A 24,112-nucleotide genomic window follows, 5' to 3' on the forward strand; every position below is an offset into this window, starting at 1 on the left:
GCACAAATAAATTCTTTTATATTATAATTAGGAGTGTATATAGTTTGATTTGACCGATTTATAATTAATTTTTTAATTCAAACCAATAATACTGGTTCAAATTTTTTTAAAACCAAATCATATTGATGACGAACCGGCAAAAAGGTTTAATTTGGTTTGGTATTTTTTTCTTGAAAACCAGATCAAACCATCAGGAAATTATTATTTTATTTATCATATAAAATAAAAATTTAAATAATTTAAAATTATTTTTTCATCATAAAAATAAATCTTTTATTCATGTAACATTATAGACTAAATGAAAAAAAGTATTTCATAAAGTTTTTATATTAATTTTTTCACATTTTTAATATTATAACAATTTTTAAAATAATAAATATATTATTTTATCAAGTACAATTTTAAAAAATAGTGTTAAAAATATAATTTGTAAGTTATATATATATACTAGTTTCGCATACGTTCTACGAACGTGGCTCGTAATGTGACTCGTCCTATTAATATATGCATCAATTTTATTATAATTATAATTATATTAATTTATTTTATTGATAATCAATATTTGCTAGGAAAAAATATTATTTTTTTATATTTTTTACAATTAATGTACATTAATAAACTTTATTTATAATTATTATACTAATATAATTTATGCATAATTGTATTTAGTTGTTTTAGTTTTTGAATTAGAAAACTATACCGATTTTTAATGATAAATAAGTATATTTTAATTTGTTTAATTAGTAATAACTATTAGAATTTAAATTATATTATCAACAATTTCTAAATAGAAGTTAATTCCTTATTTAAATAGAACTTCGATCATGAAATAAGTATATTTTAAATTTTTCCTTAATTAGTAATAGCTATAAATTTATAAGTTATATTATCAGCTAATATTAAACGTAAAATATAATTAGGAAAAGTGATTATAAATTATGCAATCCGTAATCAATTTAGTCCCAGTTAATGAAGAAGAAGAGTTAATGAAGAACTCAAAACAAAAGTATTATGAACCCTAGATATGATTAATGAAGAAGAAGAGTTACCTAAAAAACTGGGTGATTAATAATTATGGAGTGTTTAAGGGTTATTGTTAGAGATTTGATATGAGAATGAAACCCTAAAAATAATGAGACGGAGAGAATCCAGAGAATTTTTTAAGAGATTGAGATTGAGAGATTTAAGGTTAAGCTCTACCTATAATTTAGCATCAGTATTAAATTGAACAATCAATTCCTATACAATAGAACTATATTCTAATTAGAAATCTAATTATAATACATATTGGATAATTAATTAATTAAAAGACTATAAAACCTTTATTTAATAGCAAATTAGAAAGGATTATTTGGTAAATTTGCCTGTCCCCTCCCCCCCCATCCGTGCTTTTATATATAGTATAGATATATAGTATAGATATAATATTTAATAAAAATGTGTATGTGTTTATATATATTGGTTGGTTTGGTTTATAATTTTTAAACCACAAACCAGACCAATAATTAAAATACTTCAATTTATTAAACCAATGCCAAACCAGTAGTCTTTGAAACCGTAATATTTGGTTTGATCTGGCTGAATTGGTTTGACTTGATTGGTTTGAATTATTTTTGTACAGCCCTAATTATAATGTCAATTTTACTGATAAAACAAAATACAAATCGTGCATATACTCTATTTTTAATTGAAATGTTCATAATGTCTGTATATATTTCATTTGAATTTAAATTTAATTAATTCCGAAGCGAAGCGAGGGTTATTTTACTAGTTAATAATGATAACAGAGAGATACAATTAATTAATAATTTAATAACAATCATGAACCTTTGTCGAAGATAGAACTTATCCCTCCCGAGATTTGGAGATACATAGCATTGACATATAAATATAAATAATACTACCTCCGTTCTTTTTTAGTTGTCCATTTAGTCAAAATTGCACATATTAAGATAGTGGGATTTTTGTCTTAAATAATAGAAATAATACTAATATAACCCTATTATATAATAAATGTTTTGTAAATTGAGTTATAGAGTCATTTATTAGGGAGGGTTAAATTTGGAAAATAATAGCTAATGTTATCTTGAAATTCTAAATGGACAACTAAATGTAAACAAATTCATTTGGCTAAATGGACAATTAAAAAAGAACGGAGGTAGTAATAATTAAAATTCATCTACCATAAGTCACGTTCTTCCGGAAGTGGCCAGCTATAAAATAAAGAAATAAGAATAAGGGGTGAAAACAGCAATGTATATGAACGTAAAGGAGAAATGTGGATGGTGTTTACCTATGTAATTGATCTGCGTGGACGGCACCAACTACCATAGATAAGCCCAAACGAGCACTATTGCTTGCTCTCAGCAAAACCAAGTCTACCCTTTTACCAGCCTTGTCCCAAATCATTTCAAATAACTGACAATCAGAACAAAAGAAAAAGAAATTAACCCAACATATCAGACCGCGTGCACTAGATGTGGTCATATACGATACCTCCAAGCAACTCCGGACATCCTTTCCACCAAGTTCAACTATTACATCATTCGGACATATGCCGGCAAGTGCAGCAGGCGATCCCGGTGTAACCTATGCGTAGTTTGAAACATAAACTAGATAAGCAATCATAATTCAATGCAACATTTGCTCAAGTGAAATTGTTATCATGAAAAGGTCCAACTATGTGCTGTGCTAGGAATGTGAAAGCATGGCTCTCTTTTCTTCTTCATTGAAGCTTAAAAGTTCTCATTTACATTCTCTTTGAAGCTTGTGCTTCAACTTTGCATTTTGTCTACTTCAAAACATTTTGGATGTTTGTATGAGATAAGCATGTCAATAAGGAGTCAGGATAGTTTCAATTTAACCCAAGATGTCCACCGTAAACAGATATGGTTCATTGATTCAAAACTTACGTAACAAATAAACATTGTTCAGTTTTTCTCAGTAAATTAACAATAATTTCTTCATACACAGCTTCCTTGAAGATTTACTAGCAAAACAAAAAGAGTCATACCATATGTATTTCTCTTATGCCTAGGCATTACACACCTAAATTGGATGGTGTGGTTGCACTGGTAGTTGAATCAAATAAGTCGAGATCATTTTGCAATAATAGAAAGTGGTGAAAAGATGATCACTATAAATGCATTGTAACTAGAGACGGGAAACTTTTCACCTAAAAATCTTATCAAGAGATCACTTAACTGAAATTATCACACTTAAAGACAATAAACTAGATGCAAATATTAATAAAAATCATAAGAAAATCCTAAATTATGACATCATGTGAACCTGACCTTTCTAAATCTAGTGAGTCATTTAAAACCTGAAAATAAGAAAAAACCGTAACATCTTGGTAATTGCCTCTTTTTTACAAGAAAAATCTGAGCTTCACTCAAGTACACTTTTAATCACATAGCGCATAGTTGAATGTAAAGGCAACAAATTCACAAAATTTTACATATTTAATAGTGTGCTGCTAAAAAAACAGTAGTGTGCTGCAACAACATCTGACACAAACCACTAATTTTCCATGTTCTTATATGGCTTGACAATAAAGCCTTTTGAAATTATTCAAAAAGAATATATAATGATGAAGAAGAAAATACCTTCTCAACAATAACGCCATTTGAAATATCCGGAAACTCCCGTACAATCTTTTCAACTTTATCCACCACAGCTGCAAAAAGCCTTTTTACTTGTATTCCTAGCAAAGGTGGATCATATTCCCTATGCAAATTCCACAATGAAAGCACCATAAAAATTTAGCACACACTAAAAAAATAGTCAAACGACATTCATTGTCTAAATGCAATAAAGAGGTTAGAACAACCCTAAATTTTAATCTCTTAACTAACCTATGTAAGCTAGAAAATAATAAATACTTTTTCTTCCATTTCACACGTCAGGAAAAAAAATTGAAATATTTAGCTGACAAACATAATACACAAAACGAGGGTAGCACTCGCGGAATCAAATTTCTGCTCTCATCCTTCTACAAACAATAACAAAAAGTTGAATACAATTAGCTAAGTAGTGAGCTAGTTATACCTTATGGCCTTATCTTTTAATGTTTCCGACTAAACTCATTCCAGTTGACAAATAGTGAAAATTTTCAAATTAGATTAGGATAAGAATTTCATATATCATAAGTTAGAAAATTTATTTATTAACAAATAAGTACACTTACTCATCAACTTGCATTTAAGAGAACATTCATCTATAATAAATGACTAAATTGATTCATAGATACTAATTTAAAAATACTTAATAAATATATTAAACTAAAGTTTCCAACCAAACACAATCAATTTCCCTTTCCTTTCCCTTTTCATTGTATCTTTGTATACAGATTATAAAAATATAAAAAACAAATTCAGTATCTAACAACTTTTATCTAAGCCAAGTGCAATCAATAGAACCAGGCAAACATGTAACAGATTCATTAGATAGTTAAAGGAAAACAATTGGCACATACCTGCATCTCTTAAGATGCTCCCACCACTTGCAGACCACATTTGTCGGTAGAAAAGGCGTACAGTTCTGAGCGTAAAAATTAATTCCCACAACTTCCCCATAAAGGTTAATCATTGGTCCCCCAATGCCGCACTATTAAGACATAGTCATGTCAAGATATTTTGGACCATATACAAAATTTATTAGAAGAGAACAGTTACAACCATTATGCATAACTAGACAGCATATATGGATATTATGTACTTTTTTGTTCATAGAAATGCATTCATTTCATAATTAGTACTAATGTAAAACAAATAGGGAAAACTTTTACCTTAGTAGTTATGCAATTTACTCTGAGGAGTTCTTCACAATCTAATCTGCAACTTTCAACGCTACAAAGATAGAAAACAAAAATTATTGACTGCAATGTTCAAATAAACTACAAATTGTATTATGATCGGAGACACTTAATGTGATTTCCAAGAGTTTGCATTCTCTTGACTTAACTAAATTGAAACACATATGACTAAATTCAATTATTTACTAGTGTAAAAACAAAAAAAGCATGTGACTTAAAAAGAAAACAGCAAAAAGAATTTATATTCCAATGGAAAACATTCTTTTCTATTTCAATTTATAATTCATTTTTTTTCTTTTGCCTCTAAGATTCAAATATTGAATATCATAATGGTAATTCTAAAAGATATTAAAGGCGGCACGTTATCTCACCTAAATTTACCAGGAGCAGTCATAATCTCAAAAGATTCACCATGAAATCGGCCCAAAGCTACCAATGTATCACCCGGAAACACTTTAAATAAGTTGGAATGTGGACGAAGCTCAAATGTTTTCTTCTCAAGAGAAGAATGTCCACTTGAACCATCAAAAGTGATAGAATCATCTAAACACCTTAGATTAGCAGTAGGTAATGGAGCAGTCGATTCAATCTCAATAGCACAAATATTAAAATGTTGATCATAAGCAATAATATCGCCGCAACATAAATCACCGCCAGGTAAAATGACTTCAACCTAAATAAAAGAGCTTGATCTTAAATTTAATCTCAAAGAGAAACAAAATCTACATCCAAATAAATTTAAAAAACCTTGAATTTTCCTGGAAGACAGTTTTTATAGGCATCAAGTCTAAGCGGACTTGCGGACGTCAATATAACACAGACAAATGCACCATTGACATTATCACATTCTATGACAACCCCTGAAGCCCAAAAGAATTTCTCCTCCCCTGGTAAAGAAGATTGAAAACAAAAAAAGCTGAAATTTATCAATGTAATATGATTGAAACACGATTTACACAAGTGAGGCAGTGTCACAGTTACTTTCATGATAATATGATGATGTTTTAAAATTTTCAAATTCATATTCAAATTAGAATCAAAATTCTCATTCAAACACTCAAAAAAGATATCCCAATGGTGCCACATATGAAAGTTGGTAAATAATGGCCTAACCTTTCCTTTTCTTTTAGCAGGTTCAAGCTGAATTCCATAATGCGGCATCATTTTGTTCATTATGAAATGGCCGGCAAGAACTTGCCAAAAAAAAATGAAAGCTTAAAGCGCTTAAATAAGAAAGGTGAGGCTTTTTGATGCAAGTATCCCTGAATTTAATAGTTAGAGAATAGAGGAATGGACAAACCATAGACATAGGTAGAAGAAAAAACTTCAATGGGCTCAATTAGATTAGGGAAACACAAACAAAAAGAAAACCCATAATTTTTTATGTAAGTTCAAAATTAGCAACCAGTTCAATAAAATCTATGATTGACCAACCAATCCTTACTCGCAAGCATGTTCACCGAGACAGTCTAATACAAACTAAATAACAGAACTTTGATAGTACCACTAAGAACAACAGCTTTATTGTTCATGAACAAGTATACACTACTGAATTCTGCTTTTAGAGAAAACAAAACTTTTCAAATAAGCAATGAATTCAATTTGCATAATAAAACTACAGCAATAATAGTATGTACCTGAAGAAAAGATAATGCTGACAACCGAAGGAGCAACCGCCAAAGCAGCATTTTTTACGCTTAAGTCCGTGTAAGTGTTGTACTCCAAAAAAGTAAACCTTGAGTGAAACGAATTTTGAGAGATGGAGTTTCCTGAAAGATCTGCAGACAGAGGCAAAAATGTAAAATCCAAATATACAAAGAAAAAAAGTAAAAAATAATATGTGATTTCTTCTTCTTACGCAGATAATCATCCGTCAGCCTCCATAAGTTGATCGGAGCCATTTATTAATAAGTAAGACCTAATGTCACTGATTGATTGAACTAAATAAAGCTCAATCTGCTTCTGAAATTTACCACTCCGTCACTAACTTCTTCGAACAACAAGCTGTGAAAATTCAAAATGATAACACAATTTTGATGTTGGTTTACAGGTTAAGCTTTCTATTAGGGTTAGCAGTTCCAGTTACAAAAAAATTGGATTAGCACTAGCAGTGTTGTGTGTAACTGTGTATGAACGGGGGAGCCGGAGCACTCCAAAATTTGAACAAATAGACTAATATATCCTTTTAGGCTTAATTCTGTAAAAAAACCTCCACCTTGTTTTTTTTCGTTTATACCCTGATTTTGTAAAATACTATTTGTACCCATTTTTGAGTTTTTATGTTTTATCTCTAGTCAAAAATATTAAATTGTAGGGGTGGGCAAAAAAACCGGTCAAACCGATTAACCGAACCGAAACCGAAAAACCGAACCGAAAAATATAGTTAACTGGTCCAACGGTTTAGGTTTAGGTTTTGATTTTTAGTTTTTATGGTTAATGGATTAAGTTTAGATTTTGGATTTCTAAAAACTGTGGTTAATCGGTTAACCGGTTTATATATATATTCATATATTTTTAATAATTAATAAGATATATTTTATGATCTATAAAATAATATGGATTTTATAATATACACAATAAAATCTAAATATAAAAATATATTGACAGATATTTTATTTAGGAATATTTATATATTTTAGGAGAATTTATATATGAAAATATTTTAAAAGAAAATTATTTTCCTTATTTAAATATTTACTTAACAGAAATAGGAATATTTAAGTCTATAAATAGTAGAAAGTGGACGTGAACAGTACCACAAACAATTCAAAAAATACAAACCTAACTTTAATGTTACTCGTAAATTTTATTTGCAAATAATAATAGTTTTAAATATTTGCATTGACTTAACTATTCATAAGATAGTTTCGATTTATATTTTTAATATAATTTAAATTTCTATAGTTTTTTTTTTGTTTGCTAAAAAATTAAATAAAATTAAAATTTTATCTTTTTTGTCTTTAACTTTTTTAATGGTTATATGGTTAAAAACCGCAAAACTAAAAAACCAAACCTTTTTTGATGGTTAACCGATTTACCGGTTAACCGTTTAAAATTTTAGGTTTAGCTTTTTAATTTTAAAAACCGTATTACAATGGACCGGTTTACAAATCACCCGCATGGACCGGTTAACCGGTCCATGCCCACCCCTATTAAATTGTACTCTTTTCATTTGAAAAAGAGTTTAAAACAATCTTTCATTTTTAACTTATGTATTAATTAGATATTAATGTTATTAATAGTACAAAAATACCGTCTTCTTCAAAAAAAAATTAATTTTTTTTTAAAATATTTCCGAATTCTGTTTTTAATTTTTTTAATTTTTTTTAGTTTTTTTTAAAATATTTCCGATAAAAAAATTAAAAATAATAATAATTTTTTTTTATAAAATTAAAAAAATTAATTAATTATTTGGATGTATTTGATTATTTTTTAAGTTTAAGGATTTATTTGTATTTTAAAAAATAGAAAAAAGTATGTTTTAAACTCTTTTTCAAATGAAAATAGTACAATTTAATGCTTTTGGGTAGGGATGAAACATAAAAACCCAAAATTAAGTACAAATGGTGTTTTTACAAGATCAGGGTATAAACGAAAAAAAATGAAAGGTGGGGGTTTTTTAAGAAATTAAGCCATTCTTTTATTATGGTGTCCACGCCTTTTTGTTCCATCCCCTTTTTTCCTTGTCAAATAATTTCATGAAATATGATGTGAGAAATGAATGAAGAATCACTTTATCCCTTGAATTTGATATAAAATATCAAAAACGATTAAATTAGCAAAATCGGATCATGTTTACTTTGAATTTGACAAAACCGGCTCAAAAACACTTTACTGATATAGCACCTTAATTAGAGAGTGAAATTTAAAAATTTAAAATTTTAAATAATTAACTCTAATTAACTTAATCTAATTAAACATTTAACTCTAATTAATCTAATTTAATTAAATATTTAATCTAAATTTTAAAAATAATAAATCCATCGGGTTTTTTACACCACCCAAAATCCATTAACCACCACCCAAAATCCATTAACCACCATCCAAAACCATCAACAAACACCAGCCGCGACTGATTCGTGTCCGTTGAGAGTTCGTCTCCGACGGAGACGAACTGAGAGACGGTTCGTCTCCATTTCTGGGTTCGTCTTCAACGGAGACGAAGCTCTTCGTCTCTGACAGAGACGACGATGAGCAGCCGCCGGGAAAGATTCCCGCAGCTACTCATCAGAATTAAAAAAAATAACTTTGTTTTGCAAAAAGTACAAAAAGATCCTTTATATTTTTAGTTAATATAAATATGATATGTAAAGTTTTAAAATTAAATTGTTTTTTTAATTATTATATATCAATTTATACAATGTTAAAAAAATTAGGATCATTTTAAATCTTTTGCCATCAAAAACCAATTAGAAAAAAAAACACCAACATAACCGAAGAGTGTATTTCACTCTCTTGAGTGAGAGGGGGGGTGCGGTTGTACCAATTTTGCCAAATTCAAGGTAAAAGTTGTCCACTTTTCTCAATTTGGACGTTTTTGATATTTTGTGCCAAGTTCAGGGGGTAATATTAGAAATACATAAATGAATGACTCCTCAACACATTTGAGTGACCAATTCATAACAGAATGATGAAAACTGCATAAATGAAGGCTAATCCCTTAAAAAAACCCACCTTTTTAACCCAAATTGAATTGCACCCTTACATTGCAAAACCACCAATTTTACCCAAATTACGACCTTTCGCTTTCAATTGCATTCTCAAGCATCAAATTGACCTTTTTTCACTGGAAAAATATTTAAATTAATAATTTATATTTTAACATGTATTCTAAATAGTGTTTAATGTTATATTTGAAGTAAAAAAATACTTCTTTTAAAAATTATAAAACTTAATACTGTTTTTTATTTAATATAAATAATATCATGTTAAAAAATATTAATTTTTTTTATTAATTATAAATTTCAGTATATTAAATCGGTTTTATCCCTAAATAAATAATTTCGAAACTTTTATTTTTACCATCGCTGTTTCGTAGTCACTCGTCTCAGAGAAGACAAACTTCTCCATTAGAAAAGATGAACATATCATCTTCTCTAATGGAGAAAACATTGTCTTCTCCATATGGAGAAGACGACCTTCTCCGATCGTCTTCTCCATGAAGAAGACGAACCCGTGTTCGAAATTAATTTTTTTAAAAAAAAGTGGATTTTAAATTAAATTTAAGTTAGTTTTACGGAAAAAGAACGTTGAGGTCTAACGAGAGCGGAGGTAAAAAAAATTCAATATAATATTATTACAAATTAATTAAATTACTATTAATTTTAATGTTTTTAGGAAAAATTGTATTTTTATTTTAATAATAACATTAAGGACTATTTAGAATATTTGCTAAACTTTGAAGTATTGGAAAAAAGGTCAAGTTGATGCTTCAAGGTGTAATTGAAATCAAAAGCTGAGAATTTTTATATTTGAGGGTGCAATTGAAAGTGAAAGGTCGTAATTTGGACAAAATTTATAGTTTTGCAACGTGAGAATGCAATTGAATTGGGGATAAAAGGTGAAGTTTTTTAATGCGATTAGCCATAAATGAATGACTCCTCAACACATTTCTGTATATTTTCTAAAAACTTTGTTTTTATAATTTTATAATATAATCCTTCTTTGCCCCTAAGTATTACCTCAGTGCCCTTTTAACAAAAACATTAAGAAATTACGTTTCAACCTCATTTGAATATCGAAACCGTAATGGCTAATTAAGATTTCAATTCGTTTGAAAATGAGCAACAAGATACCGAAACAACTCCCGAGGGAAAAAAATTTCTTTTTTTTAGCTATTTTTGTTCTATTTTTTCAAAAAATATTCTGGACGGACACATGAATTGTGTCGATCCATGAAAAGTCCACACTCTAGGGGGACGTTTTGTGGAAACGTCTCCCCACTAGCGGCGACGTTCATCGGAAGTCGCCGCTAGTTAATTTTTTTAATTCTTATTTAAAATTAATTATTTGGGTTAATTAAAATTAATTAGATTAGACTTATTATTTAGTTTTATTTAATTAGTTTAATTAGTATTAATTTTGGATTTATGGTTACAATTAGTTAGTTAGTTAGTTAGTTTAATTCTATTGTTTAGTTACTTATTAATATTAATACAAATGTTAATATTAGTTATTTATATTTTACAAGTTCGATTAGAAGATTTTGGCCAGTGCTAATATCGATTATAGTGAACAGTTTTTACATGGAAAAATGTTTGAAAGTGATGCAGAACCTATTTACTGGACAAAAGGCATTGCTATTCGTATTGGGTTTGAGTTGGTTATTTTTTACGGTGTATGGTACAGAGTCTGAAATTGCATCATTGTATGATTATGGTTGAATAAGTAATTGATCTTTTTCATTAATGCTTGTGTTGGTTGTAGCTGAATAAGTAGATCTTTGATGGTTTATGAAGATACCTTTAGTGTCATAGTACTCTAAAATTGTATTACGTTACAATGAAGACGTATGAGAATGAGGTTATCACAATGAGGAAGTAGATCTTTGATGGTTTATGAAGATACCTTTCTTCGGACAAATAGAAAAGCGCTAAAAAATTAGAGCTTCCGATAATAATTTTCAGAGACATTTAACCAAATAACGAGCTAGTGATTTGCTTGACAGAATTTACGACTACTAGATTGACGTAAAGAAATAAACTTGAATCACTAAAACATATTTGTCACAATAATCTATAAAACCTAAACATCTTCTCCTAAACCTAACAGCGCCGCACCACTCACTACTCCCATGGAAGCTGGTTTTTGGCTATTTTTCGCCAAAAATCACCTCCTCATCCACTCCACTCCCTAAATTTCTCAACTCTGTCATAAATAATTTTTTTTAATATGTATTGTTAGTGTTTTGTCTTCTATATTTCTCCCTCCCCATGGTTTCATCTATCCTTTATGGGATTTTATTCACCCTAAATGAGTTGTTCCTTTTTCAAATAGAAAAATTTACAAGATATTTCTTCTTAATTTCCAGGGGAAATCTTAAAATTTACAATCTGACGTTTTGCATTCACTCAAATTGTTTGGTGATTCTTCGTATAGAAGTCAATTAGAACAAGTGGTGCCGACAAAGTTTGGATTTTTTTTCTTCTGTTTTTATTTGTAAGATTAGTTTATAATTTTAATTTTTGCAGCTTGATGTTTACTACGAACGATCCTTATCGATCTAAAGATTTCTTGGTGTAATTTTAAAGTTGTAAATTTTATGTCATTTAGCTAGACTTATTTTTAGATCTAGATTTATGATGTTTTATTGGCAGCCATATTAAGTTGTGTTAAGATAAATTCAACCTCAGTTTATCAATTTTTGAAGATCAAGCTAATACCTTAGGCATGAAGAAATCTCAGCAAAGGAAGAAATCAGATGATACAACACGTGACTTAAATAAGTCAAGTCTGTTATTTAGATAAGTTAGTTACAGAATAAGTTAGTTAGATTTCTGATAAGTTCTGTTAGTCAGTTACTGTTAAAGAGTAACAGAATCAAAAGTGTATAGCTGTAATTATAAAGCTATACATATTGTAAACATATGTAATTGTTTTTCACTTAATGAGAATTATATTTTCCTTTCAAAATCTATTATGGTATCAAAGCAATTTATCTCTGAAATTTCCTAAGCAATCTGAAGCTTTCTAAGCAATCAAGCAATCTGCATAAATTCACAATCTTTTCTTTACTCAGCAATTACTTCAAATCAGAACAGAGCAATTCTTAAATCTTCCGCATCAAAATTCAATTCATTCCAGGTTTTATCATCTCTTTTTCTTAATATTTGGTTAGTTTGTTCTTGATCTTTTTGTCACGGCCCAATTTATTGAGCCGAGACCAGCGCTAGAGAATGGGAATATTAGCTCCGAAACCCGTAGCAAGCCTAAAACCACTAATAATTTTTCGCAAATAAAAGTATAATATATGATATATATTAAAACATTTTCGGAAGAACTCTTTTAAATAATACACTTATAGATATTAAAATATCATATCAGAATTTACAATATAAAATATCATTTAAAGTTAAAGCGTCTATCTAACACTGACAACTACTGACTACTGCAGCTCTAAGAACTCATACTTGTGGAAGTCCAATGACTTCTGGCACAGTGGAGATGGTTTGTCTGATCCGACTCTGTCTACCTGCAAACATCAGAGTGAGGGGTCAGTATTTGGAAAAATACTGAGTGAGTTTGCAAGTTACCTATAGTATTATCAAAATATAGCGTCACACGCTTAATACATATATAAATTTATGATACAAGCAAACATTATTAATTTTAAAAGTGTGAGTCCAACTCACTAGATACGGGGACTTCCAAACTACACCGTAGCCGAGTTCTCACTCGTATCGAAATTATAAAGTGTGAGTCCAACTCACTGGTGGGTTTAACCCACTGGTGGGCCCAGCCCACTAGATACGGGGACTTCCAGACTACACCGTAGCCGAGTTCACTCTCGTATCAAATTCATATCATATCATGCATAAATATATATTAATTCTTAATCACAAAGTCAGGTACTCTAGACTGACTCGCTAATGATCATGCAGCCTATTGACACCCAATAGGTAGTTGGTCTCTTCGGACCGCACATTAGACACTTATCTCCAAAACAACGAATACAACAACATTCATATAATCACATCTATTAAACAAAACATCTTATACGATCAAATCATATAGATACGAGATATTTAATAACAATACTCATAATATAAGAAAATAACTTTTATACTAATAATACGCGAAAGTAAATTTGCCACTCATAGTGACCGCTATCCAAAACTGTATTATTATCACCCGCACACGTAGGCTCCGTGCATTGTTCGATCTCTTAGCTACTCCAGCTCATCGGCTTGATAACTCGTCGATACGTCAGTTAATTAGTCGAGTTTCATGTACGTTTAATCCATAAACGTAGGCTTAATATCAAAATCCTATGTTATAAACTTAGGTTAATTCAATCGTATTTCAAATACGATTCTTAACTTTAATCGTACTCTAATACCTAATCAAGATATTTGATATATCTCTTATTCATCGATTTATAAACTTAGGTTTCTTATATCTAGAAACCCTAATCGAACACGTTATGTTCGATATCCAAATTTCTCGTTTTCGGGGTCCGTATTTCACTTTTAATATCCGACGTACTTGAAGTCGGAAATCTATGTCTAAACGGGTCAAAACATTCAAACAGGCGCGATAGCTGGCTGTGCGAGCGCACGAAAGGTCCCGTGCGTTCGCGGTCCGATGTGCGTTCGCACACCCGCGGCAGCTCCCGGAAAATCCATTTTCCGGGTGCTTCGCCGCTCGCCGGCACTCCCGACATGCTCCCACTTCATTTTAACACATATACCAATCCAATTGTCACAAAAAACGACTATAGAAACGCGATTACGATTCGTTTAATTCGTTAAAACGAAATAACCCTTATTTACCAATTATTACAATAAAAACGTCAAGCTTACCTTGATTTGAAGCTTAACGATGATAGAGAATCGAATTCTGAACGAATCGATATGAAAAACTCGCGATTTGGACGAGAAACGGCGAAACGGCGGCGGATCGTAATCGTTCGTTACTTTTCTCATTTCCTTCTCTGATACCTTCTTCCTCTTTCTCGATCCTTCATTTCATTCAATCCTTATATATATAATTGGTCAATATGCTCTTTTAATCCTTCATTTCTTTAACTTAAACCATTTCTCTTTTGAACTTTCTAATTTAACAAAACGGTTAAATTATCCTTTTATACGTATTATTTATATCCAATTAAATAATACTTAGCCCAAAATTATTATTTTCCGTCAAAAATCTTTTAATTGCTATTATCGAAGCTTAATTGGCTAATTTACGTTTTGGCCCTAAAACTTTTCAAAAGTTACAATTTAGCCCAAAACGTATACGCGTCCAAATTTTAAAAGGTCTCCGATTGACCCGAAATTTTTACCACATATACTATAAAACATTTCGCGGACCTTGGCGAAATAATTTCCCTTTTTCGGGACTTAACTGGTTAAATTACCACTTTAGTCCCTAAACTCTAGTTCGGGACTTTTCTTGACATTTTCTCTTTTAATTTAAATTCCAACTTTAGAATTGAAATATAATATTAAATTCCTTTAATTTCTTGAAAATTATTTCCGATATCGCTACCATGGCGAATCAGAACTGGACACTTGGTCCAATTAAATACTTAAATATTTTGGGGTATTACATTCTTCCCCCTTATAAAAATTCATCCTCGAATTTTCATATTCTTTTCTTACTTTAATCCCCTTTTGTTTAGTAGGGATACCGTGTTCGTCTTACAACACTGGTCAGCGCAAGGAATCGTTATTCCAATTTCTGTACTTTTTGTACTTTGATGTCGGTTATCACTGACAACCTTACTTCTAGTCTCTTCTTTCTTTTCATCAATCAGTCTTATTCTTCATAATCTTGGATAACTGTCTTTGTTATCCTGTCTTTTACTTTCTCTTATGATCCTTGCTATCATCTTTTAAAGATTGTTAGTCTTACATTATGTCTCTTTACATCACAGTTGCCTGTGCATTAATACTTAATGTCCTTCAGGGAAGAGATGTTTAATCCCTTCGCGAACCTTCTTAGTTCAGACGCAGCTGTTATGTATATGGTCTTCGTACTAGGGGACAACGATTGTTGCCGCATTGGAGTTTTATTCCGATTTGTTCGATGTATCTTGTTTACTCATTCCTAATGAGAATCTTTAATTCTTTCATCTCTTGTCGTCACGTATTGTCTTTTACAGTGTTGTCACTGTAATCATCTTTATCTATCACGTATGTCTTTCACTAATCTTCTAATTCGTTAATCCATTCTCTTACTTGCCCAATTTCTGTTCGCACTTTTGCGAAGCTCTTTACTTATGCTTATTATAACATAACTATTCTTTACGATTTTCATGATATACTAACTCTTATGATCATTATGATATTCAGATCCTCGTTGCCATGTTGGCACCTTACAATTTCTTCTCAATATTACCTTCTTTTAGTGAATTCTCACTATCTGTCATGTTGTGATCTATCTTTTGAAATTTAAATAATTACCTTAATATTAACCCTTAGGTTACATTCGTCCTTAACTCCTTATTTACCTTCTCACTTCTTCTCATCTATATTCTTCTTTCCAATTCTCAATCTTAGGTGGCTCTTAGCTTTCAAATCATTTCCCTTTACTATCATGTAGCGTTAAGCTTACTTCTCATTACTATCCATGATCTTGTTACCTCACTTGTCATTCCTACTTTTGTTTATATCGTAGATGTACTTCTTTGTAATTTTTCTTTGACTTCTTGTCCTTAGTCAACCAATAGGATTCATAGTCTAAATGTTATGATCCTATGGCATTCTTCTTGCATTCTTTATTTACGCTTTTATCGTGTCCATTGATTATCCTCCATTGCATCCCTTAATTTCCTCCTCAATGCATCTGGTATATCATATACTACCTGCTCTCAATATCCACAACATCGATCATTAATAGAGAGTTATGGCCTTCTTTATCTGAATTTCCCGATATAGTGTGCTCCCAATCGTATACGTATCGTCTTATCGTATTTGCACTGTCATCATAGCCGTCTATAAGGCCAATTCTATATTGATATCATCTCTATCACGTTTCACATGTCCGATATTTCTTGCTTCGGCACTCTTAACGTCGATCAGTGACTGAATAATAGGTTACAATCTATTTGTCTGAATTTTCAACGTAGTGCACTTTCGATTACTTACATATCGTACTATTATACCTTTACTGACATCTTGACTGTCAGTGGATCCGATTCTATATCTCTGTCATCTTCACTTTTCTTTGTTTCTATAAGTTCGTGAGTACACAGAGTTGCCTTTCTTTAATCTTTCTGTCTGTTCTCCACGTAACTTCTCTTTTCCTTACCTCAATCTCTCCAATAGAGTTCCTTGTGATATACGCAAGCTATTCACACTTTTTTAATGCTTATCATCTTAAATGATTTCTTAATATCCTTAATCCCTTCTTAGTTCTCGTCGAATGTATATCTTATACCTTTAGCATACCTTACTTTCACATCTTATTTTCTCGTTCGATTTATCTGATATTACTTTCTTTCGTATGGCTCAATTCCAATATTGAGTCTCTGCTTTACATTCTATCACTTATTTCAACATACTAAACTTTAATCATATATCTGACATATTCGATATCATATACCATCTCTTAACCGTTCATATATTATATCTACACCTTCCTATAAGAGTTACTATTAACCTTATAGATCAATCGCACTATTCACTTTACTCCTTATTAGTCAAACTCGAAACTTAGAATCATGTACTTCGCGTACATCTATCATACTTATATTTATTCTACTCTTTTCATTTGTTTTATAATTATAACCTGTGGTGGAGATTCTAACTTCTAGTTCACTTATTACAACACTTGTCGTCTATCTCTTGATCTTTCTTATCGTGTACCTCCAACTATTCATTTTCATGTAACTCTGACGTTAACTGTATCTAGTTAATCAAATTCTCTACTCTGTCTTTCGTATTCTCATACACGCCCTCTTGGCTCATCATCCTTATCCATATATATCTTCCATTGATACTCCTATTAAACTAATTCAAGTTTTTAACTCAACGATCACAGCGATTAATACTTAGATAATCATCTTATAAACGTCATATTCCGATATTAACCTGATCCAACAGTTTAATTCAAAGTCATCATAGTTTTACAAAACCTTTATAGGTATCTCTTTCTTCACGCTAATATTGTCTTTATATCCATCATCTTATTATTGGCACACAATTCCTTGTATCAGTTGCTTTTACGGCTAACAGATTCATGATGACGTGGGCTACTGCGATACTTCTGATGCCTGTATGTTCCCACTTACTTTGCTAAGTTCCCGTTGTCCTTTATCTCGTCTCTGGCCTTTACTGACCAATGGGAGTAGATTGCATTCTCTTTGGTTACCTTGATCTTCTTCTCGCGCCTCATGTACTTGCTATGCAACAGCACGCGTTTGCACAATTCTTTATTCATAGTGTAGCGATTATATAAAGGAATACTGATAAATTCCTAAAAATATAGCGCTTATTAGTCATCACAATTAATCGCTTTCCACGTAAGTTGGACGTTAGGAACGTCTCCTTCCTTTTGACCTTCTATGATTACGTTGCTTATTGCTAGTCTTCTGAGTGTTCTAACTCATTGTAGACTTAGCGAATTATGAAAACATATACTTTGTGCTGTATATGTTACGCGCACATTACTATCGTAACTATAAGCATCTCTGTTGACCGGATTCAAGAAAATCAATGTCCCATAGATTTCCTTGATTACGTATTGTAACTTAAGTCTTGTGAGCATTCCGCTCACATGGACTTAATCAAACATCAAAAGTATTAAAATATGACATACATATCATACGTTATTAATCGGATATGTTTTATTATCCGAACACATATCTACTATCCAGGCTAAGTTCATTAGCCAGAGGCATAAATCTTATGTTCTCACAACTATACGTATTCATTCACATCGTATCCTTGATCACAGCTTGCTCGCGAGCACTTCACTTCAGTCATAGAGTTCTGGTCTAGGTATACTTACATAAAAACAAAACTCTTGAAAACTCTTTCCAAATAAAACGACTCATTTGAAAATTCCATTTAAATCTTAGCAAAATTGTGCACTAGGGTGATGACGTCTCTCATCCCCAAAGAGTTGCCACATCTTACCTCTTCGTCTGAACATAATGCATATGATGCATGTCCTATTAATGCATGTATTGATGTATGTAGTGATGCATTTCTATCAATGTCGTGGCAATCATATATTTCTGTATCGGGTCTAGGCACAATTATGCTTTGAGAATCGTTAAACAAATAACTTTAACAAGTTATAAACTTTACATTTTGTAAGTTCTCTAGACCTTAAAACTCTGTGCCTGGCCAGTTCTTCCACTTCTGTAACTTTGCATTTCTTCTTCACACTCTTTCTAAAATTTCGATCGATCGAATCCTATAACATCTCTCACGTTATCTGATGCTAAGCACACACATATATATGACATCAACTCACAATCACATCAATTATATTCTATTCATAGGAGGCAATACCTTTCCTAGAAAATTCATTTCAAAAAGCATATCATTCTTAATCTCATTCGTCTGACATCGATAGCAAAGCCAATCGATGTACCCTATCTGCCTGACATCGATATCGAAGCCAATTGATGTATCCTATATGTCTGACATCGATAGCAAAGCCAACCGATGTATCTGATTTAATTCACACAAATCAATCTTATCAAAACAAATTATATGTATATATCCCGTATATACATGTCACGAAAAGCAAACAAACATTTCACAAGTCAATCTATTATACTTATCATAAAACACTTTACGTAGACGACTGGGATCAGACAAAGCTCAACTTTATAGCTGCAGTAGCTCCTAGGTTACTTAGCCAACAAACGCATCTTAGCAGAGGTAACTGGACCAACTGTTCTGATACCACAATTGTCATGACCCAATTTATTGAGCCGAGACCGACGCTAGGGAATGGGAATGGTAGCTCTGAAATCCCTAGCAAGCCTAAAACCACTAATAATTTTTCGCAAATAAAAGTATAATATATGATATATAGTAAAACATTTTCGGAAGAACTCTTTTAAATAATACACTTATAGATATTAAAGTATCATATCAGAATTTACAATATAAAATATTATTTAAAGTTAAAGCATCTATCTAACACTGACAACTACTGACTACTGCAGCTCCAAGAACTCATACTTGTGGAAGTCCAATGACTTCTGGCACAGTGGAGATGGTTTGTCTGATCCGACTCTGTCTACCTGCAAACATCAGAGTGAGGGGTCAGTATTTGGGGAAATATTGAGTGAGTTTGCAAGTTACCTATAATATTATCAAAATATAGCGTCACACGCTTAATACGTATATAAATTTATGATACAAGCAAACATTATTAATTTTAAAAGTGTGAGTCCAACTCACTAGATACGGGGACTTCCAAACTACACCGTAGCCGAGTACTCACTCGTATCAAAATTATAAAGTGTGAGTCCAACTCACTGGTGGGTTTAACCCACTGGTGGGCCCAGCCCACTAGATACGGGGACTTCCAGACTACACCGTAGCCGAGTTCACTCTCGTATCGAATTCATATCATATCGTGCATAAATATATATTATTTCTTAATCACAAAGTCAGGTACTCTAGACTGACTCGCTAATGATCATGCAGCCTATTGACACCCAATAGGTAGTTGGTCTCTTCGGACCGCACATTAGACACTTATCTCCAAAACAACGAATACAACAACATTCATATAATCACATCTATTAAACAAAACATCTTATACGAGCAAATCATATAGATACGAGATATTTAATAACAATACTCATAATATAAGAAAATAACTTTTATACTAATAATACGCGAAAGTAAATTTGCCACTCATAGTGACCGCTATCCAAAACTGTATTATTATCACCCGCACACGTAGGCTCCGTGCATTGTTCGATCTCTTAGCTACTCCAACTCATCGGTTTGATAACTCGTCGATACGTCAGTTACTTAGTCGAGTTTCACGTACGTTTAATCCATAAACGTAGGCTTAATATCAAAATCATATGTTATAAACTTAGGTTAATTCAATCGTATTTCAAATACGATTCTTAACTTTAATCGTACTCTAATACCTGATCAAGATATTCGATATATCTCTTATTCATCGATTTATAAACTTAGGTTTCTTATATCTAGAAACCCTAATCGAACACGTTATGTTCGATATCCAAATTTCTCGTTTTCGGGGTCCGTATTTCACTTTTAATATCCGACGTACTTGAAGTCGGAAATCTATGTCTAAACGGGTCAAAACATTCAAACAGGCGCGATAGCTGGCTGTGCGAGCGCACGAAAGGTCCCGTGCGTTCGCGGTCCGATGTGCGTTCGCACACCCGCGGCAGCTCCCGGAAAATCCATTTTCCGGGTGCTTCGCCGCTCGCCGGCACTCCCGACATGCTCCCACTTCATTTTAACACATATACCAATCCAATTGTCACAAAAAACGACTATAGAAACGCGATTACGATTCGTTTAATTCGTTAAAACGAAATAACCCTTATTTACCAATTATTACAATAAAAACGTCAAGCTTACCTTGATTTGAAGCTTAACGATGATAGAGAATCGAATTCTGAACGAATCGATATGAAAAACTCGCGATTTGGACGAGAAACGGCGAAACGGCGGCGGATCGTAATCGTTCGTTACTTTTCTCATTTCCTTCTCTGATACCTTCTTCCTCTTTCTCGATCCTTCATTTCATTCAATCCTTATATATATAATTGGTCAATATGCTCTTTTAATCCTTCATTTCTTTAACTTAAACCATTTCTCTTTTGAACTTTCTAATTTAACAAAACGGTTAAATTATCCTTTTATACGTATTATTTATATCCAATTAAATAATACTTAGCCCAAAATTATTATTTTCCGTCAAAAATCTTTTAATTGCTATTATCGAAGCTTAATTGACTAATTTACATTTTGACCCTTGAACTTTTCAAAAGTTGCAATTTAGCCCAAAACGTATTCGCGTCCAAATTTTAAAAGGTCTCCGATTGACCCGAAATTTTTACCACATATACTATAAAACATTTCGCGGACCTTGGTGAAATAATTTCCCTTTTCGGGACTTAACTAGTTAAATTACCACTTTAGTCCCTGAACTCTAGTTCGAGACTTTTCTTGACATTTTCCCTTTTAATTTAAATTCCAACTTTAGAATTGGAATATAATATTAAATTCCTTTAATTTTTTGGAAATTATTTCCGATATCGCTACCCTGGCGAATCAGAACTGGACACTTGGTCCAATTAAATACTTAAATATTTTGGGGTATTACACTTTTTAAGTTTTTTGTATTCTTGAATCATGTCTGATCAAAATATGAGTTTTTATTTTCCTTCAAGTCCTTTTTATTTGCACCCAAATGAAAATCCATCTTTGATTTTTGTTTCTTCATTATTAAATGGTCCAAAATTTCATTCTTGGTATATATCAATGAGAATGAATTTATTGTCTAAGAATAAACTGAAATTTGTAGATGGTAGTATTCATGTTCCATCAAAGAATGATCAGATATATCCAATTTGGGAGCGTTGTAATACTATAGTTTTATCATGGATTATACATTTTTTGTCACCTTCAATTGCTCAAAGCATTTTATGGATTGACAATGCTTTAGATGTGTGGAAAGATTTAGCAGACAGGTTTTCTCAAACTGATACTCTAAGTATGTCAGATTTACAAGATGAAATTTATGGATTTAAACAGAATAATCTTTCAGTGAATGATTACTTTACTCAATTTAAAATCTTATGGGATGAATATCTCAATTTAAGGCCAATTCCAGTTTGTTCTTGTAATCCTCAATGTCATTGTGATGCATTGAAGAAAGTAAAAGAGTTTCAAGAAAGGGATTATGCAATGAGGTTTCTGAAAGGTCTTAATGAAAATTTTTCAGTTATTAAAACTCAAGTATTGATGATGGATCCTTTATCTAAAATAAATAGAATTTTTTCACTTGCTGCACAACATGAAAGGCAGATTACTTCTAATGTTGGTTCTTTACAAATTCTTGAACCTTCTATGTTTGCAGCACGATCAAATTCTTATTTTCAAAGAAAAATTCTCCTTATAGACCACCTAATTCAAACTTCAATTCTTATAGACCACTTGTCCAAATCTTAATACCGGATCTCATTTTCGTCCTCAGGGGGGACAAAAGAGGTTTTATTCATTGCCTAATAATGGAAAGCCTATGTGTAGAATAGCCTATTCAGTTGTAATTTTCTAGCATGTTTTATAGCTAGATCTGAGATTGTTGTAGTCGATTTATAATCTATAGATGAAACCATCTTCTGATAAAAAAAATAATCTATAAAAAGTCAAAGAAATTGTGATGAAAATGTAAAAAAAATGAACTAAGTTTAAGACTTTAGGAGTGTATGGGGCAATATATGGGTTTAATTAATGCATTTACCATACGTTTCTCAGGTATCATTTCTGTGAAAAATATCGATAACATGCTGAAACCATAATGAATCCAGTTAAGTTTAATTTTTTTTATTGTTTTTAGAAACTAATTTTTTTATTGGAGGGTATAATTTAGATACTTTCAATATTATTTCAATAAAATTTGAGCAAAGAGTCATTACAATTTATAAATATGTCCATCGAGATGAATTAACTCACAACTATCCATTTTAATTAATTAAATACTTTTTAGGTCAATTAACTCCAAATAATACAAGTTAAAGAAAAGAAAAAAGAACAAAAACTCACTCTTTCTCTACATTTTTATGCTCTCATATCTCTCTAAAATAGTTTATTTTTCTTCATCTTTTTTACTAATTATTATAATTCTACTCATATTACTAATTATTATAGTTCTGTTTGTTTTAGTTTAATAAGTCTTAGTTTAAAGGCTAGTTTTTGATTTGAGTCTTGTTGTTTTTTTTGTTGGAATAAAATTTAAAGCCTTTTATACCTACATTGTTTATAGTTCTTAAATCTCATAAGAAATATTAGTGTTTGTTTGAACTTTAATTTTAAAGTCTTATAGATATAAAAAATTAAAATATTATGAATCCATCTCTTCAAAATTTAAATGAGGATGAAGATTGAAGATCGAAAATAGAAAGTTTCAACGGATCAAGCGAATTGAATAGAAAATCGGAAAACAAAAATATCGAAACACCCTCTCAACGGAATCGTTGTGTTAAAGTTCGGAGATTTATATCTAGAATTTTCTTGTTTTTTTTTTATGTTTTGCTTGTATTTTTATTTTTGCCTATTATTTTATAATTTAATCTTTAAAAGATTATATATACATCCTTTGTTATATGTTTCATTCTTTATAAGTTGAATCTTCATAATAAATTCTATCTTTGAAAGAAAAACAACTCCAAATAATACAAAATGAACTTATTAGAGAATCGCAATAATCGAAAGTTAATTTCTTTAAAATAGAAATTATTGTTTAAATCGATTAAAATATAAATAATTTATTTTAAATTGATTAAAATGATTAATGACGAATTAGTTGATAAAATACAAATTTAAAGATGGGGATGAATCGTGGTTTAATAAAGTTTTGTCAGGTAAGGATTTATTTTGGGTTTTTAAAGGTCAA

The 24,112-nt window shown here is 31.0% G+C and overlaps 1 protein-coding gene across 2 annotated transcripts; it reads right to left on the reverse strand.

Annotated features, from left to right (window-relative positions):
- Nucleotides 1-1,775: 1,775 nt before the first annotated feature.
- Nucleotides 1,776-6,980, reverse strand: LOC126670787 (putative protease Do-like 14). Of its 2 annotated transcripts, none has more exons than XM_050364613.2 (11): nt 6,675-6,980; nt 6,454-6,594; nt 5,564-5,703; nt 5,188-5,489; nt 4,790-4,850; nt 4,478-4,608; nt 3,609-3,729; nt 2,497-2,589; nt 2,294-2,418; nt 2,163-2,213; nt 1,776-1,898 (listed from the first exon to the last, which is right to left on the reverse strand). In XM_050364613.2, the coding sequence occupies exons 1-10, from the start codon at nt 6,715-6,717 to the stop codon at nt 2,180-2,182; spliced, it is 1,191 nt and encodes a 396-aa protein (XP_050220570.1). In that variant the 5' UTR covers nt 6,718-6,980; the 3' UTR covers nt 1,776-1,898; nt 2,163-2,179. The 2 variants fall into 2 exon arrangements, with proteins under 2 accessions (XP_050220570.1, XP_050220571.1); XM_050364614.2 differs by having other exon boundaries at nt 2,160-2,213.
- Nucleotides 6,981-24,112: the final 17,132 nt, after the last annotated feature.

This window comes from Mercurialis annua, linkage group LG2 (assembly GCF_937616625.2).
Source record: "Mercurialis annua linkage group LG2, ddMerAnnu1.2, whole genome shotgun sequence".
NCBI lineage: Eukaryota > Viridiplantae > Streptophyta > Magnoliopsida > Malpighiales > Euphorbiaceae > Mercurialis > Mercurialis annua.